General features: G+C 40.1%; 2 protein-coding genes across 4 annotated transcripts; both read left to right on the plus strand.

Annotated features, from left to right (window-relative positions):
• The first annotated feature begins 642 nt into the window (after positions 1 to 642).
• golm2 (golgi membrane protein 2) lies at positions 643 to 10,910 on the plus strand. 2 transcript variants are annotated; one of them, XM_029498142.1, is made up of 10 exons: positions 643 to 1,702; positions 4,084 to 4,138; positions 4,317 to 4,419; positions 4,718 to 4,808; positions 5,080 to 5,203; positions 5,447 to 5,530; positions 6,463 to 6,732; positions 6,870 to 7,007; positions 8,426 to 8,593; positions 9,808 to 10,910. In XM_029498142.1, exons 1-10 carry the CDS (start codon positions 1,376 to 1,378, stop codon positions 9,882 to 9,884), a joined length of 1,437 nt encoding a protein of 478 aa, XP_029354002.1. In that variant the 5' UTR covers positions 643 to 1,375; the 3' UTR covers positions 9,885 to 10,910. The 2 variants fall into 2 exon arrangements, with proteins under 2 accessions (XP_029354002.1, XP_029354003.1); XM_029498143.1 differs by lacking the exon at positions 8,426 to 8,593.
• Positions 10,911 to 11,282: 372 nt separating this feature from the next.
• ctdspl2b (CTD (carboxy-terminal domain, RNA polymerase II, polypeptide A) small phosphatase like 2b) lies at positions 11,283 to 22,218 on the plus strand. 2 transcript variants are annotated; one of them, XM_029497857.1, is made up of 13 exons: positions 11,283 to 11,436; positions 14,484 to 14,674; positions 15,606 to 15,744; positions 15,994 to 16,143; positions 16,404 to 16,643; positions 16,742 to 16,838; positions 17,167 to 17,278; positions 17,390 to 17,476; positions 17,712 to 17,774; positions 17,856 to 17,935; positions 18,138 to 18,264; positions 18,912 to 19,007; positions 19,158 to 22,218. In XM_029497857.1, the coding sequence occupies exons 2-13, from the start codon at positions 14,507 to 14,509 to the stop codon at positions 19,221 to 19,223; spliced, it is 1,425 nt and encodes a 474-aa protein (XP_029353717.1). In that variant the 5' UTR covers positions 11,283 to 11,436; positions 14,484 to 14,506; the 3' UTR covers positions 19,224 to 22,218. The 2 variants fall into 2 exon arrangements, with proteins under 2 accessions (XP_029353717.1, XP_029353716.1); XM_029497856.1 differs by lacking the exon at positions 11,283 to 11,436 and adding an exon at positions 12,199 to 12,220.
• Positions 22,219 to 25,430: the final 3,212 nt, after the last annotated feature.

The raw sequence follows: 25,430 nt of genomic DNA on the forward strand, positions 1-25,430 counted from the left end.
AAAACAAACAAATGCTGGACAAGACAGCAGTGTTACAGCACCTTCTTTGTCCATATGCACAATTTCAAAGCTCACTTGCACTTCAGTGTTGTTTCAGAAGCATGACATTGCAGTACATGCCTGTTAAATGAAGTAGATAGACAACAAAAAGCTCACTAGAGCGACTTTTTCATTTTCTTTGTGGTAACATAGGGTAACATCTTAGTGAAAAAGTAAAGCATGTGCAACGGAATTGATCAGACAGCGATAGTTATGCTTTTTTGGACTTTTATATCCAGACAGACACACAACCTAATCGCCAAAATATGAACACGTCAATCCAAACGCTGAGTTCATTATAATTGTAAAGCTTTCTTCCAGCAGGCTGTGCGCTTCCGGTCCCGAGGCACAACTCGCTGTAGCGCAATATGAACAGATTATTACACTGCGGGGCTTTCGGTTTTCGACCATCATCCAACAGTTAGATTCATACATCTGTCAAACAGTCACCAAAGTAACTCGTTGGCGTCAAGCAAAGGTTAAAAAAAGCCAAACAGAAGCGTTTTCTTTGTGATGCTGAACGCTGAAATTAGACTTTTATATTGAAACGACGTTGCTCTGGTGTAGCGGAAGTGTCGCAGGTTGATTGCATTTAATTCCACATAGAGCAGGAATCAGGTTATTGTGCCGCGGTACGTGGAGCTTATGACACAAAACGTGTGCCTTAGTAAAAATTGTTTTAGATTAGCTATACCACAGGAATGAAATCTATCCTGCGTGAAATATCTATCCTGCGTTTTTTGTCTGGCTGTAGCCGGTTGTGTTTTCGCTTCTACCGTTGCTAGCTAGCCGAACATGGCAACGTTGGCAGGAGCTAACATTGCCAGTGGTTTTGTTTCTTCCAGGTTTTTCAGAGATCACAGCAGCTCCGGGCTTCAGCATTAACGGTGTCTTGTAGGACTTTAGGGGAGCTACCGAAAGGAAGAGAAGCAGCCAAGGACTGCTTTTTACTCGGCCGGCCGTGGGGCTCGTGTTTGGGCTTCTGTCGGTACCACGGAGCCGAGCTGCTGTCCACGTCTAGTCTTCGTGTGCTGTGTTGGACGTGTCCAGCTGCCCTAGGCCACGTCCCTTCGGCTGTATTTCATTTACCGACACAGCACGTCTTACAGGGAAGATGCCTAGTGTGCGGAAGGAGGAGGGAGAGTGAGGAGCCACAGAAATGTGAAAAGTCTTGAACATTCATGACTGTGAATCTGTGGAGCATTTGCATTTCGGAGCGGTTGCCGCATACACACGGCATGTCACGAAGACAGATGTGTTTTTACTCCGGGAGCGTACTCTGACTGAGCTCGGTAGATTGCGGTAATAATCCGAAGTAGCGTTGTACTTTGTGGAGATGGTTGGGTTTGGTGCAAACCGGCGGGGAGGCCGCCTCCCGTCTTTCATCCTAGTATTTTTGATGGTGATCATCGTCATACTGTCTTTCAACTATTGGACAGTGTCCAATAAGCACGGCCGCCTGCTGGATGAGCTGGCGGAGGTGCAGACGCAGGTGAAGCGCACGGACGCGGCCCGGAGCAGGCTGGAGAAGAGAAACTCGGAGCTGATGGTGCAGGTGGACACGCACAGGAAGCAGATCGACCAGAAAGATGGAGACTACAGTGTCCTGGAGGGCAAGCTGCAGGCCCGAGAGGCGCTCATCAAAAAGTGCACTGATGAAAAGGTATTGGATGTTTTTCATGCCAACACGATTCTGGGGGAGTTTAATTTCACCGATTATAGCAGAAGAGGAAGAGTTGCTATGCCACGAAACCAAAGTTGTCAGAGTAGTAACAAAAAAAGCAAAGAACACCTTTAAAAAACTTTAATTTCTTCCATTTTTAAAAATTCTAATAACTAATTTCAATGTATATATATTTCCTTTTTATTTTTACATTTTTAAATATTGTCTTGCTCTTGTCCAAGTTTGAAACGCCAGAGTCAAATTCCTAGTATGTTTACAAATCCCCGATTTCTGATTTTTATTTTTATTTATTTCTTTTTTTTATTTCTTACCATGGGAAATAACTCTTGTCTTTAAATAGGAAAACTGGGTGGACAATGTCAAGCACCACTTTTCTACTTAAGCAAAATTTATTTGTGGACCATAAGTTAATACTTTTAGACTGATGGATCAATCATTAATTTTCAGTTATTTATCTAAAGTCCATGTTTTTTGATTTATTGGCAGAATACATGATTTATACCCGGGGAAATTAGGTTTAATAATGGAAAAATATATGTCTAGAAATTATTATGTACAACCTGAAAGAGCTGAGAAAAGACATTGGTAAGAAGAGTTACTTTCTAGTTCATTAGATAATTAACTTCATGCTTTGACTGTTATGCTTATAAACCTTGGCATTATATTGCAATCCATGTGTCATTAAAAAATATCATAAATGACTTTAACTTGATTCAAATTGCATAAAACCTCTGGAAAGCTCTAATAAAAATGTAAATTCTTTATATCACTAAGAAATTGGATAGCTTTATATCTGTATCTCGTAAATGTAATCCACTGAGGAAAAGTCCATGTGTTCATCATATCAGAATGTTACAATAACCTAAATCATTATATCTCAGCTCATCTTGATATCTTAATTACATTGTTCTGATTACCTCACTTTATATCAGATCAGTATGCTTGGAAAAACCAGGATAACACATCATGGATACAGAGTTGTAGTTCAAGTAGGTATTTTAAAGAAATGAGACAACAGGGTCATTATAAGGAGGCAATAGGTTGTCTGAAGTACTTTATCGTACTAAGTACCAGTAGACAAATTCAACTTGTATCTCAGCCAGAAAGTCATTCAGCCATACAATTTTATCTTCCTCTTCATCACTTTTACCTGAGGTCTGCTGCACTTAGGAAGTATTTTTCCTGTAAATCTAACATCACAGTGCTTTTAAGTGCTTTATTATCCATGTAGGTGTGATGAAGTAAATTGAGTCATTTGACTGAATCTGTGCATCCAAACGGCATGAAAGTAATAGATTAATTATGGTACATGATTTGCTCATCGCTTAATAATATCTCCTAAATTATGAGCTAAACTGACAGTCAAATCACCCGCTAGTTACTTATTGACCAGCAAGATAGTACATATTAGACACAAGTAGACATGTATGTATATTCAGCAAACATGTCTAAAATTAAAACTAGCCAGTCCCTTTTACAGTTATTTTAGTGACTAAATCCCCCTATAATCCAAATGTAGAAAATTATCATTATAGTCCCATCTAAAAATTGTTTCCCATCCTCAAACTTTTCTCCTGTTGGCCATCATAAATTTGTGAGTCAAATCAGATCAGAGCCTAACAACATTTAGATTTTGTTTAGTTGCAAGAACTGACATGTTTTACTCAAACAAGTTTGAGTTGTTCTTCTTTGTTCATTTTCATAATTTTATACCCAGAAACCCTTTGCTTCTAAATTGTCAGTCATTGTGGAAAAGATAAAAATATAGAGAATAAAGATTTTCTATTTTGGGGAAAATGGATGGTTGGGTGTTATAAAATAATAAAATAGCTTGTCAGCTCTGAAGTGTAGTAGTCTTAACTCCAGGATCTAGTTCCTTGTTTCACAACCAGGTGTATGTGTTGAATAACAGTTGTTCTACTGCTTTCTTTTGTCAACAGCCAAACCCAGTTAGCAGACACCTGCTACTTTGAGAGGCCTCCAATACAGTGAAAATAGTTTATTCTGAAATGACTTAATGACAGTACATGGTATATACCACGCCGTCTGGAAGCCACATATATATATTTTTCATAATAAGCAGTGTGGCAGTACCGTAGTCTATGTAACCATTTTCAGCATGTAACAGGAGAAAGCCTTTAACCACTTATGGGGGTTTGACATGCTAAAGCTTCAGGTTGAACGGCAAAACAGGATAAACCTCCTCCCCTTGGCCTTCGCTGGCGTTACTGGTGATACAACAAGCAGGCAACCAAATTAAATGAGTTAGAAATTAATCTCTTGTTAAAATGGTTTCTGGAATGGATGAGTTGATATTAATGCAGCTCTTATTCATGGTTCCTTCTTTTTCTTCTGTATAGCTGAAGCTGCAGGGTGATGTGACAGCCCAAATGACAGAAATCCAGAGGCTGAAAGGTAAGACTTCACCCTTACTTGGCCAAAAGGGGGCACTCTCAGATACACGTCTACAGATGATCTGTTAAAATATTTCTGAAGTCTCAGATGATTAAATGTGGCAATTTAAGAGACAAGAGAAACTAATCTTGTCCAATACACTGTCTTTGTATGTTCGTGTTTATGTTGTGGCAAGCAGAGCAGCTAAAGGAGCTGAAGCAAGAGTTCATGAAACAAGAGGAGCAGTTAAGAGAAGTGAGGAGAAATAGCACTACATTGGAAAGGAAACTGGAGTACGAGAGGTATATTTAAATATGCGGCATGAAGTCACCACTTCACTATTCATGAATTGTTGCTTCTTCAATTACCTGCTATCATGATGATTAGTGGTATTTCATTTGAATATATTTGTTGTAATTAGTAAATAGTAGGTTTTAATCTTTATTCATGATTCAATTATTCCACAGTGACATTTAATTTAACTTGGAAGTTTTTGATTTAGTTTCAGATTTATAGCTATCTTGCTCCTGTAATTTTTAGAGTCTGGTGAAAAATCCCAGATAATGTGGGCTGAACTAAGGAGGAATATGTGTTAACTAGTTTACAGTGTGGACGTCAGATTGCACAATTGAAAGACGAGTATGAAGAATCAAAAAAGACTCTGGTTGAAGAGGCATCAAAGCTAAGACAGGTTGGTATTGTTAAAATCTTGATAAACATGGAAGTGGATATACTTGTGGCTCTTGGTGCAAGGTGGTGTCTAAAGAGCTCCAAGTCGTCTGGTGCGCATTACATCCTTTAGTACTCTAGCTTTTATTCATTACTTACAAATGTAACAAATGGAGCAGCTTAAGTCCTGTGTGTCTGTTTTCATGTTAAAACTATCCTCTTCACTACACTGTCAACTTCTCTCCATTTTACAAAACACTTGTATTTCTGATTCACTTTTGATGATCCTTCAGAGTGTGTTGGAGGGTCAAAAGGGTGTTGTGGCAGGTAGACATGCAGCTAGAGCACCTGTTGTGGAGATGGCTGGAGAGCGCCATACAGTGGCCACGCACCAGCATGACAGTGCAGACTTAAAAGGTAAAGTAGGCCTGATGATGTGAACCAAGGCGTATACTGTTTAAATGTTCTGTTGCTATGTGCTTGTACAGTAAATGCACAGCAACCAAATGCTATTCATATAAATTGGACTTGTCCATTATAAGGCAATCCCTCTGTTAGTTTCATGTGAATGCTCATATTCATGTCACTGAAATGGGGAACCCATCAAACAATTTTAATGCTGGTCCGTCTACTAAGTCAGGTTCTTTTGGTCTTTTACAGAGGAGATGGGTAAGCCTGGCAGTGATGCTGGCATGCCTGGTATTGAAGACAGCGAGGTGGGAAAAATTGATGATGCACAATTTGGTAAGCAGAGGACCAAAACCTTAATCCTCACAAAGAAAAGTTTAACTGGATAAAAACTCTGAAAAACAAACCAATACAGGAAAAGATGGATAGTTGCAGTGTTGGGGAAGTCACTCAAAAAATGAAATTAGTTATTACTACTTACTGCATTTGAAGAGTAACTTCACTACTTATTATTTTACTTTTCCATTTCTTAATTTACTGTGTAGATACATGGACAAACATCATAGCCCTGTCATCACTACAAAATGGCATATAAACAAATAAACGCTCCAACGCTTGAAAAAAGCTTTGCCTGTTTAGGCAGGGTTGGTTGCTCATCAACTCTTTCAGACAACCGGCAAGCAGGATCTCTCCCCAAAAATTTTATTATTGCCATGCTAGGCTGACAAATGCTTGGATAGGTTGCTCATTGACTTGGCAGCAGTTGAAAGACACCTGTCGTCTGGATATAGAGTTCATTTCACTTGAAAGTTTTGTCCTTTCGAGCTATAACTTAAAGTAATGAGAATATCGTCAGTGCCCAAAACCCTCTGTCTCCATTATTGCTCTCCTTCGCACCAGCAGCAATGTCACTTGACTCAGATCGATCTCTGGCAACGCACTCAGGCAAGTAGCAGGAAAGCACGTTCCTATAGTCCAGTTAAGTAGTGTAGTTATCAATATTTTTTGTGTAATGTGTTACTTTCCTTCGTTCCCCAAAAAAGTAATATCGTAGCTGTCATCCGTGACATTGTAAATCGTCACCCTCAACACTATTGGTGTGACTCCAGATCTGTACTAAGGGGCTTAAATCCATGTCATGATACCTTCATATTTTAATGAACAACTTGTGATGTTGAGGCTCAAAATGCATGCTATAATTCTGTCCTTGTGTAAAGTAATACATAAAATCATCGAAATAAATGCTTTGTCTCTTCATTTGTTTATAGCCTTGAAGAAACCAGCCATCACTCAAAAACATGATGAGGCCCCTGATGCAGTTGTAGGAGCTGGTGCTGGACCTGGTGTTGGGGCAGCTGATGGCCCAGGGGGCCAGGGCCTCTCTCTGGACCAGCCCAGGCTTCAGCAGGACATAGTGGAAGGCCGAGCAGCACCTCTAGGCATTATCAAACAGGCAAACAAACCTATTGTGTTTGAAGAGGACAACAAAGCTGGTATCAAGGCAGATGAGCTTGGCGAACAGCAAAGACAACTGAGAGGTACAGTATGCTGTTCATCCATATCATTATAAAAATCATTTTAGTCTTTCAAGTCTTTTGGCAACAAAGAACATTCTCTGATGTCTCATTTCAATCACACATGCAACCACATATAAGTCTCTTTTTTTTATTACTAGCCCCAGATAACGTCAAAGGTGAAAGTGAACGCTTTAAGGAGTTTCCTCTGCCCCCCAATCCTGCCCAGGTGCCCAACCCAATACAGCCTCACCACGCCAAAGACCACATCCCAGCAGAAGCAGTCCATCACCGCCAAAGTGAGTTCCTCCACACTCTGACAAAGGGAATTCTGTGATTGGCAACAGGAACAGTGGTTTGAGGAGGTGCATTTTTTTTAATTAACACTGACCCCTGATTGCTCTTGAAGGAATTGGGGGAAATAATATTGCACACAAAAAAGAAACATAATCATAGCTGTCCTGCATTTGTCCAGCTTAGCTACTGCCTCCCTGCTTCCTGTAATATATCCCACTGCAAGTGGGATAAGAGAGTTCAACACAATTTGGTGGTGTGCCATCTGTGTGGATTTTGCCCATTACTAACTGGTTACACTTCTACTCAACTTATTTTCATGAAAGTGTTCATTTTTGAGTATCAGTTTGTAAAACACAATCATGGGGTAGAGCGAAGGTTCAGTTGCAGAGGAGATGGATAACACACACCTGGCTCCCAGATGATCTTTTCCTGCTGCCGCCTGCTCCTGTTCTTTCATCTTCCTGACACATCCATTTCATCCTCTGCAGTCCTGTTGCTGATAAAACTCATTGTATTCAGTTCAAATCTTAGTTTGCTTTTTTTTTCTCTAATCTTCTGCCTCTGATCTCTTTATACTTGCATCCTTTTATGGAAAATTAACATCCAGCACCCAGTTTCTCGTGGTTACTAAACATGCGCAGGACGACGGTGATGTCAGGCTCAAAAGTACACAATTGTATCGCGAGCAACCATGCCATCTCAAATCTGTGTGGTGCAACACACAAATAAAAGCTGCCTCAGGCACATAAATGAGAGGCACCAGACAGCCGTTGTAGATTAGGCAGTAAAAACACCCATTGTTAATTTTTAAACACCCACTATTAATTAAAGCAATTAAAACAAAAAATATTGGAAATGATAATATTGAATTATTGAACTATTAAAAATACTGCTGTTATTGTTCATATCCACAATATCACAGTAAAGTGCCTGTTTTTTATCCTGAGATATTAAAAGTGAAATGGACAGTATAAACAGTGTATCTGAAATGTCATTCAGATGATTGCAGTAATTTGTCCTCTTCAAATATTGTCATAGATGTGGATAACATCCATAAAACAAAATAATACATATATGGTCTGAAGTTGATAGTATCAACTCTTCTCATAGTACAGGCAAAAGTAAACATATGTAAGATTTTACTGTAAGTCAGTTGTATTTGCTTGATTGATAGCACTCCAATAGCACTCATTACAAAGGAAAGGATTGACTTTTCTTTACTTTACAGAAACCTTTGACCTTTCATTAAAATCTGCAACCATGTATCCATCCATTTCATCTTCTTCATCCTCTATCACACTCTTCATCTGATCACTTTCTCCTTCGTGCACTCATTATGCAGTATTTCACCCATCCTGTCTTTCTTCAACTGCCTCCGCTTCCCTCCCCTCCTGATGAGGCCCTTCTCTGCCTCCTGCAGGCCGGTTCTTTGATGAGAACGAGTCCCCAGTAGATCCGCAACACGGCTCTAAGCTAGCGGACTACAATGGGGATGATGGGAACGTGGGTGAGTATGAGGCCGACAAGCAGGCTGAGCTGGCCTACAATGAGGAAGAGGATGGTGATGGTGGGGAGGAAGACGTTCAAGGTGAGCCAGGCCTGGGGGGCTGGACTGCCTGTTCAGATGTGTATCCACCATTCCTCCCTTGCTCCCTCCTTCCACCCCTGTTCTGCTGCCACCCCTTGCATTTATACAAACATTTAGTCGCTCACAGTACCCTGAGTTTGGTCCTTGAATCCATCATAAACTCTGGATATTCAAATATTCAGGAAATATGATCAACATGCTATCAATGGTGAGAGTGGAACTCCAATATATGCAGTTGAAGATGAGTAACTGAGCTGTGCTATGTATTTTGGATGGTATAGACACAGTAACAATCATAGCATCCTGTTTTGTTCTGAATAAGGAAAACTTGACCCAGGAACTTACGGTTCTGTGAGAGTAATTCAGTTGTCATCTAGTGTTTTCTTCTCTCCTGCCTGTGCTTCTTTTTAGCTATACCACCTGTCTGTGCCCACCAAAAATCTGACCCACATGTAGACTAGTAGATAAATATAGCTCAGTGTTCATGAATGTGTCTGTGTGCTCCTTGAAACATTGAACTGCATGCTCAAGTGTTTCTATTTTTCTTTGTTTTGTTTTGTTTTGGTTTTTTTTGTTTCCTGCCATCAATTTCTGGTTACCGATTAGATTGAAATGTTAATAATTGATTAAATTAATTTTTTTCACTGGAACCCCCCCCCCTCCCAAAAAAAAAAAATTATTTGCAGTTCTTCTGCTGGGTGATTACAATATGGCAAAGATGTATTATTTCTATTTATTGTGTTTGTAATGAACTGTGTGTTTTTGTTTTTGTTTTTTTTTGTTGTTGTTTTTTTTTTTTTTTTTTTTTTTTTTTTACTGCTGTTGTCATTTCAATGGCCAAAAAGGAAGTTTATAATGTTGTAGGGAGGTTTTTTTTTTAATCCCCAAATTATGTATCCTCAATTAATTTCCTCTAGATTAAAAGATTTCTTCTATATTAGGGAAACAATGTAATGAAAATTAGCACTTGCACCTACAGTCCAATTTGCCATAGGTATATGCAAAGCAATGGAAAAACCTAAATCCCAATACTGGATTACAATAGTTTGGAACCAAGTTACTAATGTGATCAGGCAAGGACATAGTTAAGATAATTCATATGCAATATCTTATCATGCCATCATGCAATTTATGTAATAATGAATTATGGCTACAGCACTTTAAGTTTATTGTCTAATACTTAACATCTACTGTTTGTATTGTTGTTTTTTCAGATGATGATGATCGGGACATGCTGGCAGATCGGGCTGTGGACTATGGAAAAAGACATCAAGCCATTGACATACTCTGAATTGGAACTTGTACAGCTGTAACTCATTAAACACATTCAGACCTTTTGATACAACAAAGGTCTCTCTTGACAAAAAAGTTGGTACAGTTGGAAATATGTCTAAGAAATTATAGGGTGCATCCACAATGTCATGGACTGAACAGACATTGCAACTAATGAATTAATTTTGATTAATATTACAAAATATAAAGTAAAATAATATAATGGCATCGTCCCAAGCTGCTCTTTATTTGCTAATGGTCCCAAGACAGTAGAGGAATATACTGTTGACTGTTGAAATTTGTTATTTGACAACTGCCTCAGTTCCTAACAGAGTGGTCTAAATCAGCTGTTAATCCACATCTGAACTTCAAGGTCGAAATTTTTGTTTTGTGGGTTTTTTTTTTTTTTGTTTTGTTTTTTTTTTTTGTTTATTTGTTTGTATGTTTGGGTTTTATTTGTTAGGTTTCTTTTCAGGTTACTGTTGCTTCATAAAGAATAGCTCTTCATTCAAGAAATTTATCAGAGACTATTGCGGCATTCTGTCTTTCCAACATTATTTTGGGACTCAAATGGAAGACTTTTTGTTTTCTTTACAGGAATGGGAATACATTACAAATGCCAAGGACTCTTCTTATGGCCTATTAAATCAATGTCTTTTCTTTATGACATACACTCAGAAGTGCTCCTCATCGTTTTTTCTTAATGATGCCACTGCATGCATTTAGACCATTTTATTATTATTATTATTGAAATGAGCAAAAATATTGATGCTTAAGCAATACTTAGAATAATGTTAGTATCCTCCACAGTGTGGAAGATGAATTTAGCACATGGACATACTGTATACATGCTTCCATTAATGAGGTCTCTTGTACATAGTGTAGTTGAACTGTTCCCATTTGTACTGAGAAAACCTAATCCGTCACTTTAAGGCGAAGCAGTTAACGTGAAATCAGTTGTGTTTGTGCAGCCAGCAAAATTGATTTCTCATGGAAAGGCAGACTGAATGTAATTTAATTTTATTAAAGGTGATGTTCCATGTCACTTGTCAGTTGTGGAAATGTTTTAGCGTCAATGTAGATAAAAAAAAAATTCTAGTAGCGAGTTTCAATATTCAGAACAACAGCGCCTGGATGCCTTAAGTTTACATGAGATGTCCTGTGAGTTTCAGTGTTGGGTTGCGCATATATGGCATGATTTTTATGAATGCACGGTCGATTTTTGACAACATGGAGTAGTTCAATCCTTGCTCAGTAAAAGAGGAACAACAAAGGCGACAGGCCATCTTCAACCACAGCTGGAGAGGAAAAGACGAGTACGTGTCCGCTGCAACGCTGGCTGGTGTTTTCAGAGGTAAGGGGGTGTGTCTGTGTCCCATACGGGTATCTGCCTCTGAGAGACCGAGCAGAGGCGGGAAATGGCGCCTGGTAGCACAACGGTGTGTCATTTCGGAGACGGCCCTTGAGTAGAAAGAAAAAGTCGGAGCCGATCACGAAAACGACCGCTTCCCCCGGTGTGATGGTCAGTCGGTCTTGAGTCGTTATCTCCAGACAACGCGGCTGGCCGTACAGTAAGTGGAAAACGCTAATCAAACCCGGCCGTCTTTTTTGGCTTGTGGTTTATGTAATGTTGGCTAACGACAGGATAAATATTTTCAATCCCTGCCTGTGCACATCTGTTAGCCTGGAGCAGTTTCTGTAGGAGGCTAGGTTAGGTTAACGCTAAGCTAATATGTGCTATGCTAGCTGAGTGCGGATAAAAAGTGGTGGCCTACGTTGGACGGGGCTAATTCCTCTTCGACCCGGACACATTTTAAGTCCTTTCCCATTTCCGCAACTAGGCCAGTTAAAAGATATTCACTGGAACAAAAAAGAAGCGGCATCTGTCTATACACGAATAAAGAGCATTTCTCTAAAGTGACGCCAGGTTAAGGCTTGTTGCCGACGCGGAGGCTAACCTTCGGATCGGCATTCTTCAGCTGAACTTTGCTAGCTGCATTACATCCAACTAACATTGTCCTCTTTGCTTCATATCTCTCCACTGAGCACACATTCGTGCCCCACACGGGCTAAATTAAATCTCACCGGTCGCATTGTAGTGAATAGATAACTGTGATTGAGTAAACAGAGCTTTGAGATAACGTTTCTGTGTCAGCTAGCTGTTAAATTAATGATGTCTGCCGAGTTTCACTGTCAAAACGCCGCAAACATTAATACCGTGAGTAATTCGTGAAGACAGTCGGGCCAAATCGTACAGCTAAGTGCAGAGTTGTCATCTAACTCCCGTCACTTACAGTATCTCACAGTTTTATCTTCATTTCTCTCAAATTAAGATGCCGCACTGGCTTGCTAACAGTAAGTTAGCCCGTTTCGATTCGCCTTGTTAAAATGCTAATATAACCGAGGGCGGGGTTGTTAGACCGTATTAAGACCTCCAGGCTACATTTAGGTGGCGCTTAAAATCCGAAAGTGTTGAAGGAAACTGTTTTATATGTATTCATAAACCCTGGCGCGCAACACACGACCTCCTGTAGTTCATTGAGGTAGTGTTAGCTTCATCGAGCTAGCTGTTTGGTTACCGCGACTATGTAGTGCAACTTTTGCTAACAATGATAAGTGGGGGAACTCGGACAGGCGCGTCGCGAGGTTAGTTCTTACATTATTATGCACGTTTAGCGCTTTCTCAGCCAGGCGGCCAGCCTGATCCCCGGCAGTTTCAGCCCAGTGGACGCGGCTGGAGGAAGGGCCTCACTTGTGTCTCCTCTGCGTCTGCTAGCTGGCTCATACAGTCTCAGTGGCATGCATGTTCCTATTTCCCGCTCACTGGCTTGGACCTAGCTATGTGCATGATCCTGAGGTAGAGGGCGATTTCTCACTTAGGTGGATGTTCAGCAGCTGTGGTGTTGCTGTCATGCAGCCTAGATAGTGGTTTGATCGCAAAGGACCAACAGTAATAGGAACTAAAGCTTCAATTTTATTATCATATGACAGAGAGAGGGAAATCCAGATGTGCCGCGTGTGTAATATGTAGGACGGTGTAAGGAAAGAGTGAAAGAATCCAAAATTTGCAGGAATACATTATAGAAGTGAATTGCATTGTGGATTAATATGAATAACAACAACAGCTGTAGACTTTAGCGTTACAAGTACAGTTTCATACAGTTTGGGGGAATGCAACTTTGCAGCATCTGTCAGATTTAGCTTACTGCTTGTAATGAGATGACTTGTCACACTTAAACACTTAATGGCATAGATATTTTAACAAAAGTATGAAGTTATCATCTGATGGTTGAAGCCCAAAAAACGATGAGCATTGCCAAATGTTAATTGGATTTCTTATTGTAAGATGCTAGTGCTTTGATTTGTTTAATGTGAAAATTGCATTGTAAAATACATCAGCATCATTGCAGCTCTCTATTTTCCTTCATTATGTAGTCTAAGGGAAGCAAGTAGAGACTAAGTATAGTAGTTGGCAAAGTAGTTTCTCAAGAGGCACTCGTGTTTGTTTTTTTTCCCCCCCTTCAATCTGATCTCTAAAATTTGCAGCACTAAAACATTTCCAGGTGAATCAAATGCTGAAAGTACCCTCAGGTTTAATCAGATTTTTGTTTTTGAATAAGTGTTGGTCTGAGAATAATGACTCTTGAATATTAAATTTGATTATCATTATAAAACCTGTACCTTGAAATAGCTTTTCAAACTGTTTGTGGCCAATCTTTAACATTGACATACATGTAAAGTAATTTTCTTGATCTGATTTATACATTATTCAGAGCAGTCAGATCTTTTGTGTTTGCTCCATTTTTCCTTCATTGGTGTTGTTAAAATATTTTTATCATCTAATCTGACTCTTTTTAAGTGTTTTGTATTTTTGCATTAGTGAAATTGAGCAATAGTGTATAGCCCTACATATCTGCTCTATATATGGATAATTCCCTGTGCAAAATGTAAAGCAGATGTGGTAAAGAGCCTTTATAGTGTGTTAGATGTACAACAAATATCAGAAAGGTGCTATTGTGTGCTTCGGGTTCTCACCAGGTTGTGGATATGTCCGGACACATTTTCAGTCAGTTGCTCTTACGTAAGTGCAAGGGGCTGGAATGCTTGACTGACAATTTGTGTTGACTCTGAATAGTTTATAGTTGTCCCTTTAACTACTTGAGGGCCAAATGAACACCTCCACTGTGGACAAGAAGGAATGTATTCCCTTTAGAGAAATTTTGGGCCAAATTTGACATATTTTAAGTCTTTGTCTTTAACTACAATGATTCTGTTTTCTGTGTTTTGACCTATTTAGTTTCAATTGATGTAGTTATTAGTAGGGGAGTGTCTGTAGAATTATGAAAGTAAAGCCAGCTGTGGCTGCCGTGATCCACTGTGATGTAAGTGAAATGGGATCTTGAATGCATCCAGATGTTGGCAGACAATGCACCAGCATTGCTCCAGTACACATCGATACACCCCACAGATTTATCCAACTGTTGAAACTATTAGGACAACCTGTTTGTCCATTTTACAACTGGTTATTTTGTGAGACTTATTTTCTTGGCTGTACACTACTAAAATGCTCCTTACTGTCCTCCTGTTGTTTTCCCAATGTCTGATTTTCCCAAAACAGCCTTACATGTGACTGCAAAAACAATGAGACTGAGAATGCGTAAGGCGTCTCAGCAGCCGAACCCCAGCGTGGCAAGCCGCCCGTCCCGAACCAAGCGGAGGCATTCAGAAGTAGAAGAGGACACACCTACTAGTGGACGGAGGGGCTTGTTCTCCACGATCAAAAAGTTCATCAGAGGAAATGCTGTTAAGGTAACTAACTGTATCATTACATCAAATGACCTTGCTTTGTTTAAAGCCTAATGAGTGTGGTGCCCCTTCTGGATGTACTGAAATATTATAACTGAAGCAGTTCTCCTCCTCCTGTTGGTGTGTTTTACCTAAGCCTTTTGTCGCTTCTGTTTTAAGAATGTACTTAGCCTGTGCTTTCCAGGTCTGTTGAGTTAAATACAGTGTTTCTTCATCCAGAGTGTCATGTTTCCCAAGAAATATCTGGAGGAATGCAGCAGCTTGTCTGAGAACTCGGACTCAGGTCTAATTTTAGCTTTTGGCTTCCAGAGTTGGTGTGCAGGGACAGGAGGTAGTAACAAGTGGAAAAGTCAACTCGGCTGAAAGGAGCTTTTCCTCTAGAAACCCATGGGAGATTTTTAATGATATACACTGTATTAGTTCATGGTCCCCAATGTATTAAGTCTTAATTTAAGAGTAGGAGTATCCTCTTTGTTCTTGTTTGCCCATCTGTATCTATTGTTTAATAGTGAAAAATGAAATTGACCAGTGATATGTTAAGACCCATGAAAGCGTTGGGTAACAGTGAACTTGCAACTGAAGATGGGTGTAATTAAGTCACAGGTTATAGCAGGTTTGATTATGGGATCCATTTCTGGTGAATTGTAGTACTATGATGTCAAGAGCAAATCAAACACCACTCATGTAGCACTTTTTAATTAAAGGAAAAAGGCACCAAAAGTAATTTTTTTTTTTTTTTTCACACAGCCTCTTGGCGTCAAGGTGTCAGTCAGCTACTGTCAGATGTGTTTTACAGTGAGATCAGAGTCCATGACTTTTCTGTCACAGGTGTTAACACTTACAAAAAAGAAAGAAGCTCAACTTGGCACATTGTTTTTGGACTCCTGGCAGGTTTTTAAGAAATGCAGTGTATTGTGGTGGTTTTTTGCTGTAGGTTGAGCAGGAATGCCCAGCCAAGAAGACACGCCTCCAGTGTGATGTGGACAACAACCTAATCACCTCTACAACTCCAAACACCAATACCCCTCGTAGGCCTATCAGCCGGGTTGGAAGAAGAGGGTCCATCAATGGACGTAAGTGGCACTAAAGAAAATGCTAATGAAGGGGCCAAGGTTACGTGGCCATGCATGCACCCATTTATGCTTTCTTTAGTCTTTGCTAAATTGACATATGCTTAACATACTTTTTCCAACACCCCCCAAGCATTTAGTCTGATCCAAACAAATCTTGCACATATAATATCAAAATGCTGTTAATATCTGCCTGAAGTTTTCAACCTTGTCACTGTTCAATCTCTAAAACATGTCACATCTTCTCAACAGAGGCAACCAATCATGACAGGAGTAAGGAGAAGCCCAATGGTAGTCTGGAGGAGACGACAGCTGTTGAGGTGACCACGAGCCCTCCCAGAACAACCCTTCTTGGGACCATCTTCTCCCCAGTGTTCAACTTCTTCTCACCAGCTAAAAATGGTATGCAGACCCCATTTCATTCATGACTAACATCACAAACAAAGAACAGGGCTAATGAGCAGTAAATTGGGCAAAATGCATATTTCAGAGGTCCTGAGGAATTTTAGCTACAATGATGTGTTGCCATGCTGCTCCGGTTTTTAGGTGCGGTTAATGTATGATGTCTAATGAAATTGATTTTGTGAGTGCTTGATGAAATTTTTTACTAATTCAACAGTCTGTGGCGCAACTCAAATGCCAGTTTGTTGTATTTGTTTCAGCTTCTTCTGGTTCAGATTCTCCGGACCAGGCATTGGAGGCAGAGGAGATAGTCAAACAATTGGACATGGAGCAAGCTGTGGAGACACCCAGCAGCACAGCTACACCAGAACTGTATGCCACCACTAACTTTTATTCAAGTGTATCACAGCTGCCACGTCTGCGGCCTCCCCACATCCCTGAGGCATCTTCCAGCATAGAGGAAGAAAGAGAGCTTGATGCAGACCTTCCACCTCTTACAGGTACATGTTAGAGCTAAGAAAACATGATTGTCAAACATTCTTCGAGTAAAGGTCATACTAATGGATTATGTTTTTGGTTTCGGTTCTTGTGGTCCAAGCTCCAGGCTCAAGTCCAGATATGGCCTATGTGGACTCTCCTCCAACTGCAGTACCACCAGAGGCATCTTATGAAGAAGACTGGGAAGTCTTTGACCCGTGAGTTACATGGTGCATTGTTGTCCTAGTACCAGACCTTAATTTTGGAACCTGCGACCTTCTTGTCTTGGGGCAACAGCAGTAGACACTATGCCGCTGTGGTGCCCTTCCAGTAGTTGTGCTGTGTTAAGTTCTGATGCATTTCAAATCAGGATGTTTTGTTAGTTCTTATCCGGAGTAGACTTATCTGATATATCACAGTTCCACAAGGTGTTAGGTTTTCTGTGAATTTCATCTTGACAGACTTCTTAATGTTCCACTTTAATGAGAATACCATGGTTTAAATTGATGCTTTAACGTGCGGTTTATCAAATGCCTCAATTTGCAGGTATTTCTTCATCAAGCATGTCCCTCCACTGACAGAAGAGCAGCTCACTCGTAAGCCAGCTTTGCCACTAAAGACACGCAGCACACCTGAATTCTCTCTGGTCCTTGACCTGGTCAGTTGCATTGAAGAAACCAATATATATTTGTTCATAGGTATTATTATAGATACATTTTATTGAGGTTCTATTAAAGTTTCTCTGTATCTTCTCTGGTTTCCCCTTTAGGATGAAACATTGGTTCACTGCAGTTTAAATGAGTTAGAGGATGCAGCACTTACGTTCCCTGTTCTTTTTCAGGATGTCATTTACCAGGTAAGGGCTGCCTTTACAAGACTGGGTTACTGTAGGTTTTTTTTTTTTTTTGTTTGTTTTTTTTTTGGCACTAGAGGGGGCTGAAGTCTCACTTATCTCTCCTTCCTGATGGTTAAAAAAAAAGAAACAAAAAAACAAAACAATAGACAAAGATGTCAAAAAAAATCTTTCTAAAGAGCTTAATCTTTGATCGTAAAGTTCATTATGTTTGGTTGTGCTCTGTTACTGTCTGCAGGTGTATGTTCGCCTGAGGCCTTTCTTTAGAGAGTTTCTGGAACGCATGTCTCAAATCTATGAGGTAAATATAAACTCTATTGATCAATAAATCATAATTAAGATAGTTTAGAAAAATACTGACACGTTTCCTCCTCATTTTTAGATCATCCTTTTTACAGCCTCTAAAAAGGTGTATGCAGACAAACTGCTCAACATCCTGGATCCTAAAAAGCAGCTAGTGAGGTATGTGTTTGTCTGTGTCTTAGACAACAATCCCTAAAGCTGACGTCAGCCTGAATGAGAAAGGGCTGGGCTCAGTAAGCACTTCACAAAGCCTTGGTGTTGGCATGTTGCCTTAAATTATTGATTGAACTCTGTCACTGATTGATTTTAATTATTATTTTTTTTTTCCTTCTCCTATGTCTTTCCTTTACTGAAACTATAGACACAGGTTGTTTCGTGAGCATTGTGTTTGCGTCCAGGGGAACTACATCAAGGACCTCAATATCCTAGGCAGAGATCTGTCAAAGACCATCATCATCGACAATTCACCACAAGCCTTTGCATATCAGGTAAACGCCTAAACAACACTGAAGCTTTTATGTTACTGTTAACAGTAAATATCAGTAATTGTCTTCTTTTTTTTTTTTTTTTTTTAAATACTGATCTTGATATATTATTTGAGCGGTCAGGTTGGTGGTTTTGGATGCAGGTTGATAGAGCTCTTAAAATAAATCTTAACTTGTAGGGATTCACTGCTGATGATTCTCCAACCAACTTCAGCTTGATGTCTGACAGAAAGTGCTCAAACTTCATTTGACTTAGCATTTTATTGCAGTTACTGGGAGAAACCAAAGACAAATTTTCAATGAGGTTGATAATACAGTCAGCCAGCTTCAGGCTCTGATTAGTCATTGCTGAGCTGAATCTGCGGCAAATTTTATCAATTTACTCTCTTAACAACACCCATAATTAGATGTGTGGCGTTTTGTGATATAGCTCCTCAGCTTGTTGTCCCTGAAACTTTATTGGTTTGTTTTTTAATAACTTTTGGCTTCAGAATTAAAATCCACTTGCAAGTGTTGCACCCATTTATTTCTTAAATTTTGGTTTCAGTTGTATCATCAAACTCATTTCAGGTCAGTTGAAAATACTCTTGATGAAAATATGATGGAAAACATTTTTTTTTCCTTTCTTTCATATTTTTTGTTCCTGTCAGCTGTCCAATGGGATTCCTATAGAGAGCTGGTTCATGGACAAGAATGACAATGAACTTCTGAAGCTGGTGCCCTTCCTGGAGAAGTTGGTTGAGATGGTAAAATGCCTTACTTTTCAGAACTTAATGTAGGACCTATTACAGCAGCAAAAAATACAATTAGAATTTTTTGACAACCTCAATGAAAGTAATCTAACTGGTTCTTTAATCTCTTCATGTTGTGTTTCTCCTACTTGCTGAACTCATCAGAATGAGGATGTGCGGCCACACGTTCGGGAGCGATTCCGGCTTCACGATCTGTTGCCCCCTGATTGAGCTGGACCACAGTTTCTCAGAATGGGATAACATGAAAAAAACTGAAAAAAACATGCGTGTAAAAAGCCCTTCTTTGGATTACAAACTACAATATTGCCATTACTTTTAAAGTTTTAGCCTTTTACCTCTTCTTTTTTTTTCTTTTTTTTTTTTGTAATCCACCATTGCTTTAAAAAAAAAAAACTTCAAAAGAGAAACATTTTTAAAGATCTGGGCAACATTTTCTAATTATCTTAATGTATAGATGAAACTACCCACCATGAACAAGCCCAGGTAGATGCCTCCTTTTGACTGACTCTCCAGCTGTGGAACCTGGATATTGTCTCCACATTAAATTCTGAAGTCTTGATGCTGGTTAAGTGGATGTGAAAATGCCACTCGTCATAGAGGAACTCCACCCAAGCAGTCCATGACCCCAAACCATCCTTTGGTGCTCACGCTGTTGACACCGATGAATAACAACACTCTGTGGCTGCAGACCGGTTTAGAGAGAATGACTGACCCGTAAATCAATCTGTGCATGTGTGTATGTTTACTCCCAGCCACACACACACACACACACACACACACACACACACACACAAACTCACTGATTTGGTGTTTGGCAAGCCTACAATCTGTTGCCTTTACGATCATATGCATTCCTCTGTAGCTGAGTCCAGTGTTTTTTGTTGGTTGCTTTTTTTTTCCGGTAAAACTGGTGTCTTTTCTCTTTGTTTTTTTGTTTTTTTTTAACGTAACAGATTCAAAACGTTTTGCTTCTGTTTGTAAGATATGGTATTTTTAAAGGGGCCATGTTTTATTGTAAACCTTTTTTTTCTATTAGAAGAACAATGGTTGCACATCAAGTCCACTGCATAGTATGTTGAAATGGAATTAATCCACGGCTAAAGTGTAGTTTGTTCTAGATTTAACAAATGGAGGTTTAAATCTGTGTGTTGCCTTCACTGTGGACGCAACATGGCTCCTTAATTAAATGTTAGCCTAAAAAATCTTGTTACCTGTAAATCTGATATTGTAAAGGTCTGAGGGCATTCATTTTCAAAGTGATATGTGTCAACGTTAACCTTCCTTTAATCATAGTATTTTATTATTGTTATTTTTTTTTTTTTTTAATAATCAGTATCGTCTTTTACTCATCAAGTATTCTGACTAAATCATAGTTCTGTTTATACATGTTGTGGCACGTATTATGTCAGTAGCATTATGACTAATGTAGCACATCTCAACCAGTGTGTCATTAAGTCTAGCCATAGTAGAAATCAATGGCCAGACCCTGTACCAGCCATATCTGGCACCAGCAACATACTGTTTTAACTGTCAGCTTCACTAACTGCCCCTCTGTCTGCTTCATACTCTGTACTTTGAAGCTTTTTTTTTTCTCCTGGTAAAGCACAGTTTAAAACTGTGTTTAAGAATGGTAACTATATGAATGTGTTTCTGCCTGACTTCAGCCTGGACACTCAAGCCAAGCTTTCATTTTACTCCACTATTGTTTCATTTTGATTTATTTAATAGTGAGACAAACAGTAGGCAGACATGTAGATGTTGGACTGGCATCCTTACAAACCTGAACCTGTGAGGCGAAGACAGTAAGATCAATGCCTGTCAGTCCTAAAACAAAAGGCCAGACCCCTGAACCTTTGGCATGCATTGATGAACTTTTTACAGTTCTTGTTCTGTTTGAATCAAAGTGCTTTTTATGTTAAAGCAAATGTGTTTGGATTTGTCTGGGTTGCTTGTGCAGTGCCATAAAATTCAGCTCCTCACATGTCCGACTTCATTCAACAACAAAAAATGCTTCGATGGAAAGAGACAATCAGACCTCAGAGCTCTGCTGATACTGAAACCTGGAGACAGCTTCCTATCTCCTAATTTTCCCGTGTGCAGTATGTGTTGTGTACTGTGATATTTTTTTTCCCTACTCTGTAAATTTGCCAGGTGAACCCTGCTGCGCCCTGCCCAAACAATGCCTGCTGCTCACTTAACAGGTTTTGTTCAGAGATGGTCTCCCACCTTGTCTTTGCCTTTTCTAACCAGACATTAGTAGCTCTCCAGGAATGAGAATTAGTGTATGTTCATGTAAAATTCTTACAGGGCACAATTGTGTTTTACTCTGAAATAATGTTATGAGTGCACATGTCCAGACTATGAATGTAAATTGTACATGGGGTGAAATTTTAAGTATCTTTCCAAATTCCTTGCCATGTTTGCTCCTTGGCAAGTAGAGCAAATAGAGGAGGAGGGATGCCAGTCAGATGGTGACTAGAAGCGAGAACAATGTTGCATTGAAGCAGAAACATGTCTTGAAGTTCCAACATGTTAGTCCCCTCCCTGCCCCCACTGACCTCTCACCATCCTGACTGCCACCTCTTAGTAAGCGAGCTCCACCAGCGATATGTGACGTAGCCCAGGGCTGGGGTGTGAGTATCACTAATGGCTTGATTTGAAGGATGGTTGGGAGGCATTTGATACTTTTAGCTCGTTTTTATGTGCATTACCAGTTTATTGTACACTTAAGTGTTGTACAATACATGCAGCTTCATGTTTAAAAAAATCCTTAAAGTAAGGAAAAAAATTTGTATTTTTGATTTCAAAAGGCATGTCATATCTACTTTTTAAATGTATTAATGAAGATTTAACTTTACATCAAATGGAGTGTTTTTTTTTCCTTAAATATCTGTATGTTTAGTTTAGCGCTATGTCACTGAACTGTTAAATTTAGCATGTAGAAAATAGGCCTACAGCTTGCTTTGCAGGAAAGTCTTGAATGAAATTTTATTCAAGGCACTTTTTTCTGCACAAAAGAAGCAATCTTGTTAATGATTTTCTTTGTTTTGTTTTTTTTTTTTATATCCATTAAGCCATTTTATTTGCAAGAACTGCTACTTGTGCTGAAGATGTATTTAAAAATGTTTTAAGACATCTTTGTTAGCCATCTGGCTAAGATATTGTAAAGTGTATATACAGTTACATTGAATTTCTGAAACAAAGTTTTAAAGTTAAAACCTTGCATTCTTTGTTTTTACTTATTCGGACTATGAGCTGATGTTGAAAACATCCTGAGAGCGGAATGGTGGGTTACAATGATAGAGTTGCACTACACTTTTTTTTTTTTTTTTTTACTCATTTTGGAATAATAGGGTTAGGGTTAAGTATAAACATCACACCATGTACTAATTTCAATGTATTGAAAAATGTGGTTTTATTTTAGACTTACAATTTGCCTACATTAACAAAACGTTTAATTTTGAGAATGATTTCCATTTTACTGGTGATTTAATCAACTTCAAATTAGATTTTAAATGAGTGGAAGGGCTTTCACACAAAAGTTTCTGAAATAACACTGTAGCCAGCCATGAAATGAGCCTTTGTTTTAAAGCTTGATAAACCAAAGCCGTTTAGATGGAGTATAAATGTCCAACGGAAGTTATTCCTCTTTACATCGCAGACCAACTTGTCTCTTCTTGGGACAAGGTGACACTCGGTGTCTCCGGTCCATGGCCCCTCAGGGGGACATCAGGTCCTCCAGGGGATTAGAGGTTGACCACTGGGTCTCCGCAGATGTCTCATTGTCCTCCCGGTGTCTCCTGGCTGCTCAGGCCGGCCTCGGGTTTCAGGATAATCAACACAGCCCGTTAATAATTCAGCAGCACCGGCCGAGCTTGTAGCTGAAATCCGCTCCGTGTTTCGCAGCCCGGGCTTCGCACCTCCGCCGGCCGCGGCTCTCAGGGCAGGTGTCGGGTTGCAGGAGCGGGACCTCGGCTCCGTGATGGGTGCAGATCAGCCGGTGTGAGCCGCAGGCTGAACCGAAGAGGACTGTTGTTTCCGGCTGACGTCTGTTTCAGGAGGCTGACGATGCGGTCGACAGCAGCTGCTCACATTGTGTGCATCCTGTTAGGTAAGTTCAAAACAGGACTTCAGAATATGGTTTAAAAAAAAAAAAAAACTCCCAACATGGGCTGCTCATCCAAATAAGAACTACTCATATCAATGACAATATTGGTCACTTATATAATATTATTGCCTACCAGGTAAACACGGTACAGTAAACAGTACAGTACAAGGCAGCGTTTTCTTTCATTCTCTTACCTAAACCACGTCAGTGCCGGTTGTCACAGAATCAAACATGCATTTCTGCTTTTTTCCTCTACAGGGATCATATGTCATGCCAAGCAGGTTTATTCCCAACCCCAAAAAATACAAAGACAGGCTCACCGAGCTCAGACAGAGACCACCAAATTAGAGGAGACGATCCACAAAGTCATTCATCAGATCCACTCTCTGTCCGGTGAAAATGAAATCACACGCAGCTACATCGTCTCTCCAACAGGAGAGAGATTTTCCTTGGATGCATATTACGATGTTTTCAGTAACCTGTATGCGGTCTTGCAGCCACTGCTTACAGAAAGATTCATAGATGACCTTCCCAAAATATTAGTTTGTATTTTGTCTGGGAAGCAGGACTGTGGCCTGGAGGCAGAATTGACAAAGACGGCATGTCTGGAGTTAGGAAAGCCACTCCTGATGTTTTTGTCTTCTCTGAGATCCCAGACATGCACCCCTTCTCCGAACAGTGACGCTGAGTTATTCAGCTTCTCCAGGGTCTACATCAGAATGGAGGAATCGGTGACAACGGCATTAAGAGGCCTTCAGCAAACCTTGATAAATGTTCTGTCAGGAATCCCTTTCTCTGGAAATCTGATGGCCGCTATAAATGGCCTCATGGATTCAACTGTGACACATGTCTTAAAGTTCATGGCAACATCACTCCAAGTACCTTTGGACTACATCAAAATAGCTTTACAGTTTGGTATTAAAATACCATCCTTAGATGGGGAAGAGACCTGTAAGCAAGGTAAAACCTCCTTTATGATCAGTACAATGTTTAAATGAAGTATTTTTTTTTCTTCACATGCCCTTTGCACTCGCTGAATTGTTGTCCCATTTGTATTCCAGGCGATCTCAAGCAGCTCATTTTGTGGTAAGTCATTCTTGATTTTGCTTTTGAGCATGAATAGAACTGTGGTGCAATGATTTTAAGTCTGTGCCCACTTTGTGTGCATCATTCATTTTCTTTTATTCCTCATCCTAGAATCAATCCCACTAATTTTCACAAAGACATTGTTTGATGACTCAGAGTTGGGATGATTCTGAAAATCTGAAACTCTATAAAAAAATTTACACACACGATAAGGGGGGAACAGAACAAAACAAAACACAGTACTGCTAACTCTGTGTACACAGTATATTTCTGTGCTAAGTGAGATTGAGGAAATCAAATCAAGGAAAACTGCCATTGGAACACAAAGTATCCACACTATTAAGTAGAGTAAGCAGTGAAGAAAGATACAAGCTAGTGAATGTGAATATGAAAAATTAAGGGGATTTTGAAAAAGGATTAATCAAATGTCTATTTTCTTTAGGGGAATAAACCACAATGTAAGCTGGTCCTTCACTAATTCCATCATTGACATCCTCCTGGACATCTTCCTGCCTCCACAACAGTCTCCGTGCACCTATCCAAGGCCAGGGTGCCAGAGTCCCCTCAGGGGCCCCTCCCAGCACAGCATCTCAGAGGGAACAGGAAACAGCCACGACATCCTTCTCAAATGTGATCGCCACAATTTGGCCAGACTCAATGACACACTGTGTGCTGGCATCCTCGCAGGTTCAGCAGTGGGATCTTCTAAATCCGTGCTCACTTTTTGCCAAGCACTCAGCTCCCTCAGCCCGAACCAGCTGGAGCAGGTGTGGAGCAACATATGTTATGTAATTCAAGCGCTGACATCTCCGCTCCTCGGCAGGTCACCTGACTGCAGTGACGCACACTCTCCCCCTGCCATCGACCCTCAATCGACGACGCTCCCCCATCGAGTAGTGAGAGAAGCCCCCAACCTCAAACAGCTCGCCTGTGACTATAGCAGCTGGTTAGAGAACCAGATGGTGGATGCTGTTCTTGTAACGCTGTGCAGTGACAACGAACGTGAAGAGTTTGTGAAGCAAGTGTGTAATAATGCTTTGTTGATGAGGAAGTTGCTGTCAAACCAGATGAACAGCTGGCTGTATTCATTCTGTGCCAACTCCTCTGCAGACCTCGGGTACATGGTGAGTCATTTCTGTGTCTATGACCAATGGGTTGACCAGCCCACAATGCCGGTGGACCCCCCCTTACTGGAGTTCTGCATGAACCTGGACAGTCCCAGA

This window comes from Echeneis naucrates, chromosome 3, assembly GCF_900963305.1.
Source record: "Echeneis naucrates chromosome 3, fEcheNa1.1, whole genome shotgun sequence".
NCBI lineage: Eukaryota > Metazoa > Chordata > Actinopteri > Carangiformes > Echeneidae > Echeneis > Echeneis naucrates.